Source organism: Salvelinus alpinus, chromosome 6 (genome assembly GCF_045679555.1).
Source record: "Salvelinus alpinus chromosome 6, SLU_Salpinus.1, whole genome shotgun sequence".
Lineage (NCBI taxonomy): Eukaryota > Metazoa > Chordata > Actinopteri > Salmoniformes > Salmonidae > Salvelinus > Salvelinus alpinus.
This window is the reverse complement of record NC_092091.1, coordinates 48,216,255-48,227,642: the sequence shown is the minus strand read 5'-3', so window position 1 is coordinate 48,227,642 and position 11,388 is coordinate 48,216,255. Positions and strand designations below refer to the sequence as shown.

The following is an 11,388-nucleotide window of genomic DNA, read 5'->3' as shown; positions in this document are numbered from 1 at the left end:
TAGAGAACAATACCAAACAACACAGTTCTGATCTTAAAGTCCCCCCCCTTCATCACTCATCTCCAGGTGGCACTACGCTGTTTATAGAGACGTCCCTAAGACGGCCACGGGACACGGGGGGTATGGATAAGGATGCCCCCAGGGATGGGTCCCTGGAGATCACAGGGCAGCTTGGAGATGTGATGGAGAGTGCTAAGATCGGCCAGTACCTTAAGAACACAGTGGCCTCTATTCTTATATGTAAGAAGTTTGGAACCACCAAGACTCTTCCTAGAGCTGGCCGCTTGGCCAAACTGAGCAATCAGGTGAGAAGGGCCTTGGTCAGGGAGGTGACCAAGAACCCGATGGTCACTCTGGCAGAGCTCCACTGTGGAGATGTGAGAACCTTCCAGAAGGACAACCATCTCTGCAGCACTCCACCAAACAGGCCTTTATGGTAGTGGCCAGAAGAAAGCCACTCCTCATGGTTTGCTTTCAAGTTCCTTGGTGTCCACATCACCAACAAACTATCATGGTCCAAACACACCAAGACAGTTGTGAAGAGGGCATGACAACACCTTTTCCCCCTCAGGAGACAAAAAGATTTGTCAATGGTCCCCAGATCCTCAAAAAGTTCTACAGCTGCTCGGCATTTGACCGTTAGGCGCTAGAGGGTAGTGCGTACGACCCAGTACACCACTGGGGCCAAGCTTCCTGACATCCAGGACCTATATACTAGGCGGTGTCAGGGGAAGGCCCAAAACATTGTCAAAGACTCCAGTTACCCAAGTCATAGACTGTTCTCTCTGCTACCGCACGGCAAGCGGCACCAGACCGCCAAGTCTAGGACCTAAAGGCTCCTTAACAGCTTCTACCCAAGCCATAAGACTGCTGAACAACTAATCAAATGGCCACCCACATTGACCCACCCCCCAATTTGTTTTTACACTGCTGCTACTCGCTGTTTTATCTATGCATAGTCACTTGACTAACCGGTACCCCCTGTATATACCCTCGTTATTGTTATGTACATTTCTTGTTACTTTTTGATTGATTTGATTTTTTAAACTTTAGTTTATTTCGTAAATACTTTAACTATTTGGGTAAGGTCTACTACACCTGTTGTATTTGGCTCATGTGACATAAAATTTGATTTATTTAATACATTTTCAAACAATTCTAAAAACTAGTTTTTGCTTTGTTATGGTGTATAGATTGATTGGGGGGAAAACTATTTAATAACTTTTAGAATAAGGCTGTAACATAATGGCAAAAAAGTCAAGGGGTCTGAATACTTTCCGAAAGCACTGTATGGCAGTTTGTTCTGAAAGTTTTTCTATTAGTGTCGTAATGAATCCGTTTAAACATTCCTCCCTTCTCTCACCAGGCCAGGTGTGACCTGCATGATTTTGCCAGCTGAGAACAAGGACTGCTCTGACCTGCCAGAGTTAATCACAGAGGGCCTGGAGGTTCACTTTGTGGATCATTACACCAAGATGTACCGCACTGTCTTTCCACAACAATGAACACCGAATCATATTAAGCTGAGACTGGCGCCTGAGCGGCTCCAAGGGATGGATAATGGTCTGTCTACATTCACAGTAATGGACTTTAGGGCACCCCGAAACCAGATTTTCTGATGAGTGATTTGTTAAGTACATTCACTTGCTGTTTAAAGCCCTACAGCTGATCAGTTGGACCAGACAGGGAGCAGGGGGTCTGTTCAGGAGGGTAAAACAAAGAGCGTTTGATAGTAATGTATGGTGTAGAACAGGTACGATTGTCTCATATAGAATAGGCAAGGTTCCGCTCTAAGTTGCATTTCTATCAGCAATGTTCAATCCCCTGATGTGTTGAAGTACATTTGGCCTCAGAAGGGGACGCGTTGGGCTGCCAGCTTTACGACAGTAATATGAAGATACCCAAACTACCACAGTTGGTCATGTCGCTGCTACGCAGCCGAGACTTAGGTGTTTTTTATTTACCAAAGATGTAGGTTGAAACACAAACTTGAGTAGTCATTTTGAACACAATCCTTTGTGCCCACAGTGGTTTCATAACATATCGTTGCCAATTTCGTTGCCAATCGTCTGCAGGCATCTCACCCTAGTAAACTTGAAAAGACATGCAGCCTACAAGGCATATATATGCTCAACGATAAATTGAGATAAGTAGTTCAAGTCCATTGCTAAGCATAGTACCACTTAGTCATTCTAAAATGAGAAACAAGGAAGGAGCTGACAACTCTCCATTTTTTAAATACAAATATTTATTTGCAAGAACCGCTTAATCCTTCTTGGCAGCGGCTTTCCTCATGGCAGCCAGAACATTGCTGAGCTCTTCCCTCTTTCTCTTGGCGCGGATGTGAGTTCCAATCTGTGGAGCAAACGCACATTAGAATGTGCAACAGGAAAAACCCAACAAATGCATCTGCAACTTTCAGAGCAGGTTAACTACCATGCTCAGGATGAAATTAACACTGAAGCATGTTTCTGGGACAGTTATGTCAGCGACAAATTCAGTAATCAACAAATATGGGGCTAGCAGTTCAATAATACAGAAATGATTGTACAAACTATAGGAGAATAATTCTACTGATCCAATAGTTGATTCATCTTACCAATAACTACTCCACAAAGGAAACAGTCCATCACATTTCAGAAAGCTGCCCACTTGACAGCTGCACAAAATGCTAGACATTCCCAAACAGATGTCAAATACAAAATCTGTTTGGTTTGAAAAATGTACTTATTTGTTCTGAAACTGTCACAAGAGCAGCTGCAGAAAGCTGACACGACAAATGCATCCATACTGCCAATATCAACACGAATACACCCAGCCATGTTAGTAGCAGGGGAATCATACATACCCTCTTCTTGATGAACTTGAGGGCACGCTTGTCCTTGGAAACTTTCAGCAACTCCATGGCGCGTCTCTCGTAGGGGGCGAAGCCGCACACCTCACGGATCATGTCACGCACGAACTTGCTGTGCTTGGTCAGACGCTGAAATACAAAATCAGCGAAGAGACACTGAGTTAGAACTAACAGTAACTGTGGCCTATGTTTCAGCCATATTGTGGACTACTGGACCCATTATCTCATAATAACAGGTTCAAACATTTGTGGTCATTTACTTTGTTTCAGAACATATACATGTCGCTAATGTAGAGGAGACAGCCGAAGTGAATCCTGAACCCCGGCCCTCAATCACTACACTGGTGGCAGCAATGGGATTAGAACACAAACTTGAACCAGCACCCAGCAGTTCTAGGACAAGCAAACAACCTGTGGCAAAGGGTCCAGACCCTTTACCAGAGGACATAGTGACCTGATAGACTCTATCAATATGACACTATTTGTGGTTGTCATGTTTCTATCCATTCAGATGAACTCACCCCTCGCCTACGAGCATGTTTCGGTGCTGTCACATTCTTGGTTACTGGGTGGCCTTTACTAAGGCCCACGGCCATAGGATACCTGATAGCCATGTCTGTGGAAAGAAAGAACAGTGAGTCAGTGGTGCCTGCACCACGTGGAGTTAAAATAAATGTCTGATCAATAAATAATCTATATCTTCACATTTCTCGAGGCCTAAATAATTGAATTACCTACATCATGTTATCCCTTTGGAACGCAACGTCACGTTGATAAAAAATATGCCTAAATTGGAGATGCCTATAAGTTGGGAAATATAAGGCATCTAAGGCTTATGTTAACTTTGATTGTGTTTGAAAAAACTGTATGCAACATTATCGGCAAGAGACTTGATGCCTATTGTGCCAAAGAGATTTAGTTGTTAAACGGGAGTGACAACGAGTGTGTTGATATAACGGTAATTTTGTTAAAATGCCGCTTTAACCATCAGAATTTAATAAAGTTATTCATGCCAACATATTAGCTAATAATTAAGAGTAGGCAAAGTGATTCAGGCAAATTATATCAAATGTTTCACCATTGCAACATTTGATGTACAGCCACATTCACGGCGGTTGTCTGAAGCATGCTATTGGAGTTCACAGCTTGATGATGCCTCATGATTGACGTTGCAAATGATTGGAATAACCAATGAGCTTCAACCTTTCCTTTGCAGTACCTCAAACTGACGTGATTACTAGCTGAGAAACTTACGAGTTGATTTTACTCCTGGTTCAAAGTTTGTCTAGGCAGTGTCTTAACATCATCCGACAACCTACGGAGTTTTTTGTGTGTGTCTTAAACAGGTTTACAAGATTCCTAGGACCTTTTCTAAGATGCTTTGTGGATACAATCCCTTGTCTGGCCTTACCAGAATAATGTTTTCCTACAATGCCATCACAGTATTGTCAACTGCAACGAACATTTAAAGGACAATTACGCCACTATTCACACCCCCTTAACTCTTTCCACATTTTGTTGTGTTAAAGTGGATTTAACTTTTTTAAATTGTCAATGGTCTACACAAAATAGATAAGTATTCAACCCAGAGTAAATACTTCTGTGAAGCACCTTTGGCAGCAATTACAGCTGTGAGTCTAAGAGCTTTGCACACTGGACTGTACAATATTCTTAAAAATGTTTTTGCTACACAGCCATTTAAGTCAAAACTTACTAGGCCACTCAGGAACATTTAACTAGGCAAGTCAGTTAAGAACAAATTCTTATTTACAATGACTGCCTACCCCGGCCAAACCCAGACGACGCTGGGCCAATTGTGCGCCGCCCTATGGGACTCCCAATAACGGCCAAATGTGATAGTTTGGATTTGAACCAGGGACTGTAGTGACGCCTCTTGCACTGAGATGCAGTGCCTTAGACCGCTGTGCCACTCGGGAGCCCTCCAGTGATAAGTTGCATGGTAAGCAACTCCAGTGTGTATTTGCCGTTGTTTTAGGTTGTTGAAAGGTGAATGTGTCTGTTTTGCTCTATCCCGTTTATTTTTATCATAAAAAAACTCCCTAGTCCTTGCTGATGACAAGCATACCCATAACATGATGCTGCCACCACCATGCTTCAAAATATGAAGAGTGGTACTCAGTGATGTGTTGTATTTGATTTGTCCTGAATACCAAGCGTTAATTTGACATTTTTTGCAGTTTTACTTTAGTGCCTTATTATAAACAGGATGCATGTTTTGGAATATTTGTATTCTGTACAGGCTTCCTTCTCACAATGTCATTTAGGTTAGTATTGTGGAGTAACTACAATGTTGATCCATCCTAGTTCTCCCATCACAGCCATTAAAACTGTTTTAAAGTCATCTTTGGCCTTATGGTGATATACCCTGAGCGGTTTCCTTCCTCTCCAGTAACTGAGTTAGGTAGGACGCATGTATCTTTGTAGTGACTGGGTGAGACACCATCCAAAGTGTAATTAATAACTTCTCCATGCTTTAAGGGATATTCAATGTCTGCTTTTTTATTTTAACAACCCATCTACCAATAGCTTCCATTTTTTGCAAGCTATTGGAAAACCTCCCTGGTCTTTGTTTGAAATTCACTGCTTGACTGATAATTGTATGTGTGGGTTACAGAGATGAGGTAGTCATTCAAAAATCATGTTAAACACTACTTGCACACAGCGAGTCCATGCAACGTATTATGCGACTTGTTAAGCACAGTGTTACTCCTGAACTTAAGTATTCAACCCCTTTATGGCAAGCATACATAAGACATTTCAGCTTTTCATTTTTAATTAATTAAAAAATATATAGAACTCCACTTCGACATTATGGGGATTGCGTGTATGCCAGTGAAACACAAAATGTAATCAATTTTCAGCTGTAAGAAAATGTGTAGAAAGTCAAGGGGTGTGAATACTTTGTGTCTTTCTATAAACTAGGGTACAAGTGAGGATTTCCTACTGCTGTTAAGTCATTGATAGTAATCTGCAATTTTTTTCTTAATGTCATTACATTTAATATATAAGGGGTGAACATAGCTATATTCAATCAAATTCACGAGTTGAAAAAACCTGTTCAACCCCTTCTCATAGTTTGGTGACATTTGTCAAATTGTTTGACATAAGATTTATTTATGTCCTTGCATTTATGGCACTATAAGTTGTCGTTATATCGGACACGCCTTCAATGAGTGGATTCAGTTTCTGACAGGTGTATAAAAATCGAGCAGAGCCATGCAATCTACATAGACAAACATTGGCAGTAGAATGGCCCGTACTGAAGAGCTCAGTGACTTAACATGGCACCTTCATAGGAGGCCACCTTTCCAACAAGTCAGTTGGTCAAAATTCTGCCCTGCTAAAGCTGCCCCGGTCAACTGAAAGTGCTGTTATTGTGAAGTGGAAAAGTCCAGGAGCAACAGAATCAGCCGCGAAGTGGTAGGCCAAACAAGCTCATCGAACGGGACCGGTGAGTGCTGAAGCGTCTATCCTTGGTTGTAACACTCACTACCAAGTTCCAAACTGTTAGTCGGGAACTTAATGAAATGGGTTTCCATGGCCTTGCAGCCGCACACAAGCCTAAGAACACCATGTGCAATGCTAAGCATCGTCTGGAGTGGTGTAAAGCTTGCCTCCATTGAACACTGGGAGCAGTGGAAATGTGTTTTCTGGAGTGATGAATCACACTTCACCATCTAGCAGTCCGACGGACAAATCTGGATTTGGCGGATGCCAGGAGAACGCTACCGGCTCCAATGCATTGTGTCAACTAAAGCTTAGTGGAGGAATAATGGTCTGGGGCTGTTTTTCATGGTTCGGGCTAGGCCCCTTTGTTCCAGTGAAGGGAAATCTTAACACTACAGCATACAATAACATTCTAGACAATTCTGTGGTTCCAACAGTTTGGGGAAGGCCCTTTCCTGTTTCAGCATGACAATGCCACCGTGCACAAAGCGAGGTCCATACAGAAATGGTTTGTTGAGATCGGTATGGAAGAACTTGACTGGCCTGCACAGAGCCCTGATCTCAACTCCATTTAATGCCTTTGGGATGAATTGGAACGCTGACTGCGAACCAGGCCTAATCGCCCAACATCTGTGCCCGACCTCACTAATGTTCTTATGGCTGAATAGAAGCAAGTCCTCACAGCAATGTTCCAACATCTAGTGGAAAGCCTTCCCAGAAGAGCGGAGGCTGTTATAGCTGCAAAGAGGGGACCAACTCTATATTAATGCCCATGATTTTGGAATGAGATGTTCAATGAGCAGGTGTCTACATACTATTGTGTATATTAAGAATTGATCTGTTAAAGTAGATATTGACATTGAACCCTGTAAGAATCTTGGATCTAGCTGTCGAACAATTTTTGTATAGAGTTCTCAGAAAAGGCAGTGTAACTAGGCAACACTTCATATCTCCTTTTGTTACAGGATGAAAACAGTTAATGGGCATACAAATCCCCCAAACTGTATGCGGTTGCAAAATCAAATGCTTCTAGCCGAAACAGTCACCTTGATACCTAAAATCGATACTGTCATTAATAGAGCCCGACCAATAGCATTTCACATAAATATTTATATCGGTCTTTATGCCACCAATAAAATATACATAGGACTGACCCTATTTAGTTGATAGGCTGTTGGTCGACCAAGATTTCTTTAGTCGAGCAGTCGCAATGAAAAAGATTCCATGGTGCACAAGACACCTGTGGATAGCCATGTGAGGCCATGTGGATAGCACAGTCCATCACGCTAAGACATGTGATACTGAAATTGTATATGGTTACATTGTGTAAAAATAAATGGTGAAAAACTAATAATCTAATATTATTTTATAACAAATGAGCTTTCGTTGGATATGGTCGCTGTCCACGGTTCTGAAACAATCTAGAATTGGTGCCTTTCCCTATGTTGCTGTGTCCATAATAGCAAAGTTAACCAGCATGTTGGGATTGAGTAGAATACGACAGAGGCAGCAGCAGCAGAGACGAGGAAACAGCCCTTACCATAGCCTAAATTTCTAAGAAAATTGAGGAGCGAGGAAACATACTTTAATTTTAGACTATAAAATCAATAGCCTGGCTTCATAAACCTGCTGCATCTGAAAGCATTTAAAAAAATAATAACAGCCAATACAGTAATTCACTACGAAAACAGTCTATTTGGAAAGGGCGCAATGGTTGCCAGAGCTGCAACTTCAGCACAATTTTTGTGTATTGTTCATATTACTTTTACTGTTGTATTGTTCGTATATTGTTGTATTTCAAATTTGTGTGACTGTCATTGTCTATCAGTGGTGTTACTTGTAGCTGCTGCTTCTGCAAAAGCTAATGGGGATTCAAATAAATAAGTGATGTGGGAGTGGTTTTGCCAAATGGAATCATGGGAGTTTGAGCCATGAAAAACAGACAAATACAGAGTGAGCTAACTATAAATATCATTCTACAGGTTCTTGACCATCTATTAGACTAAGACAACCAGAACTAAATAAAACAGGTATAATCAGAAAACTACAGACAGCTGGATATCTACTCCGATTTCAGAGCACTCTCATCTGAGTGTGACAGAGAGCAGAATACCTGATGAACTTAAAACACTCAACTATTAAATATGGCATGTGTCATTAAACGTGTGCATAAAGCATAATTAAATTGTTGCCAGCAGCAGTTACGGGCAATAACATACTTGATAACATCCAACCCAGCTCTGCTAGGGTGAGTAAATTGGTCAGAGTGAGATTCTCTCGTTTGTGTCTGGAAGTAGCTAGCCAACGTTAGTTTGGGTGCTTGACTGCCCTCGGATCGACCCTACTCCTCGGACAGAGCGTCCAGTGTGCGCTTGAAACGCTCTTAATTTAGAAACGGACAATCGAACGACCACAGCGCGCACTGGCACTCCAGAGTGAATTTAAGAACACTCCTTAAGATACATTGTATATATGGGCGGGGTTTATGACTGTTTGTGGTAACTAGTTAATAGTAGACATGAAATCATAACATTACATTATGGTCATCACTAAATACTTCATAGTTACCCAAATATTAAGTGGCGCAGAAGAAGCTAGCTCAACAAGCAGTCTAACGTATTGAGGCATATGTCTCTTGATTAAGCAAGTAAGTTAACTAACGTTAACCAAATATGGCTGTTATAACAGACATAATACTACCAATGTTAGCTAGATAGCCAACTAACGTAGCTATCTAGTAGTTGCTTACTTCTGTCGAGGGAAATGACTGGAGTCCGACTAAGTTATATTAGACAAGGACATACATGTCATCTGACTGCAGTCATTACGGCGCGTTACGAAAATCCAGCAACAAGGCGATATGATACGATTCTCATATGTAGGGGAAAGTCATGTCAGCGCAACAAATTTCCGGTGACGTTACAGCTAAATTATATATTTATCACCACAATATTGGCGCCATGCTTTTGGTAACAACTAAACCTTATGTTGGTTCTATAATAATTGGTGATAAACGAAGGATGACATTGATTTTGTAAAGATTTCAGCTGATAGTAATTCTTCAAAAAAAATCTTACCTACTTTCTTTAATGGCGGACAAACCGGAAAGAACGCTTAGCGGTGGATGCTGGGTCATGAGGGTTTTTAATAAAATGTAAAACATCAGGAAAATCTTTCTAGCGCCACATGAAGGTGCGGACCACTCAGACAGTAGTTTTTCAACGAAAAACTTTATAGCTAGCTATATAATCCAAACGAGAATAATTTAGACCTCAGCAGTATGAACAAAATTAAATCAAATTTTATTCGTCAAATGCTTTGAAAACAACTTGTGTAGACTAACAGTGCAGAGAGAAAGAAAATAGAGAAATAATTAAAAAGTTTAACACGTAATAATAAATACACAATGAGTGCAAAAAGGGTCAATGCATATAGTCCAGATAGCTATTTGGTTAACTATTTAAGTTAACTATTTAGCAATCTTATGGCTTGGGGTAGATGCTGTTCAGGGTCCTACTTGTCCCGCTTGTCGTGCGGTAGCAGAGAGAACAGTCTATGACCTGGGTGACTGGAGTCTTTGACAATTTTTAGGGCCTTCCTCTGACAACAGCTGGTACACTCTATAGCACCTTGCGGTCGGATGCCAAGCATTTGCCATACCAAGCAGTGATGCAGCCAGTCAAGATGCTCTCAATGGTGCAGCTGTAGAACTTTTTGAGAATCTACAGGCCCATGCCAAATCCTTTCTGCCTCCTGAGGGGGAAGAGGTGCCCCTTTTCATGCCCCTTTTCATGATTGTGTTGGTGTGTGTGGACCATGATAGATCCTTAGTGATGTGGACACCGAGGGACTTGAAGCTTTCGACACACTCACTCTAGATATCCTCATTAACACTTTTATATTTGAATAAAGAAAATCATTGGGTAAATGATCACAACCATTTATTTCTTGTGTTTATTTGTATTTTACAGAGAAACTTCTATCCAACCAGTAATTTTGCAACTCTGGACTACAACTACCAGCTAGATCAGAGGCAAAACTCAAGCACAAGGAATGGCTGAAAGGACCGGCAGATAGTGGATGACTGTAGGTCGAGTACAGGGCTTAGCATGGCCCTCAAGGAAGCAAGAAAGAGATTATGACAAGGAAAAGTGGAAATTATTTTCAGGAGTCGGGTAATTGGTTAAGGGAGGAGGATTAGAGAGAAAGAGATGAGGTTAAAAAGACTGAGGTAGGCAAAGGATGGGTGTGAATCCGTTGAAGATGGCAATAACAAGGGAGAGGGTATGTCGAGGAAGATTGGTGTCAAGTTCAAACAGAGTGAGCCAGACACCAGTTCGAGGTGAAATGGAAGAGGTGGAAGGTATGATGAGGAGCTTGGAGCCCAAGCCTTGCATCGATGGACAAGGTTATGATAGAAATGTTTGGTCCAGTGGAAAATATATTTTTGAAGAGGGTGGATCCACGCCTTTTGGCTGATCCATGGGTCGTTTCAGGTTGGGTGGAATATGGTGGGTGCTGTTGAGTCGGTGAAGGTAACCCAAAGTGGACTTCTAATGTTTGTTTGTGTTTCTTAAGATCAGAGGGAGCAGGCGCAACTTGGGGAAAGACCTGTATCTTGCTTTACGCTTAGGCACAGGGCACCATTGAAGGGAGTGATTTCTGGGGTAGAGTTAACTGTGGAGGTGGAGCAATTGAAGTTGAAAATTCCAGGTGTTTGAGCCCACTGTTTGGTGCGATGCAGACCCGGCGGAGAGCTTGGTGAAACAGAAGTGTTCGTTTGAGCTTTGATTTAGTCTTTACCTGACAAAGTAATGTTAGGATATATGAATTATGCTGTTAGAGCTTTTCTGCCAAATCCACTGTGGTGTCATGTTTATGGGCATGTCGCAGCACTGTGTAGGAGGAAGTTGCACACGTGGGAAGTGTGCAGGAGGACATGGGACAGAGGAATGTGTAGTTTCGGTTGAAAGTTGTGTGCCAACTGTAGGGGTGCCCATGTAGCTGGGGATTGGAGGTGTCCGGTGCGAGAGAGGCAGGTTGAAGTGGCCACGGTCAGAGTAGTG

General features: G+C 41.9%; 1 protein-coding gene across 3 annotated transcripts; it reads right to left on the bottom strand.

The window, feature by feature from the left end:
• Positions 1-2,228: 2,228 nt before the first annotated feature.
• LOC139577580 (large ribosomal subunit protein eL36) lies at positions 2,229-9,536 on the bottom strand. Of its 3 annotated transcripts, none has more exons than XM_071404694.1 (4): positions 9,404-9,536; positions 3,376-3,470; positions 2,849-2,983; positions 2,229-2,355 (listed from the first exon to the last, which is right to left on the bottom strand). In XM_071404694.1, exons 1-4 carry the CDS (start codon positions 9,483-9,485, stop codon positions 2,266-2,268), a joined length of 402 nt encoding a protein of 133 aa, XP_071260795.1. In that variant the 5' UTR covers positions 9,486-9,536; the 3' UTR covers positions 2,229-2,265. The 3 variants fall into 3 exon arrangements, with proteins under 3 accessions (XP_071260795.1, XP_071260796.1, XP_071260797.1); XM_071404695.1 differs by having other exon boundaries at positions 9,400-9,525; XM_071404696.1 differs by lacking the exon at positions 9,404-9,536 and adding an exon at positions 9,072-9,403.
• Positions 9,537-11,388: the final 1,852 nt, after the last annotated feature.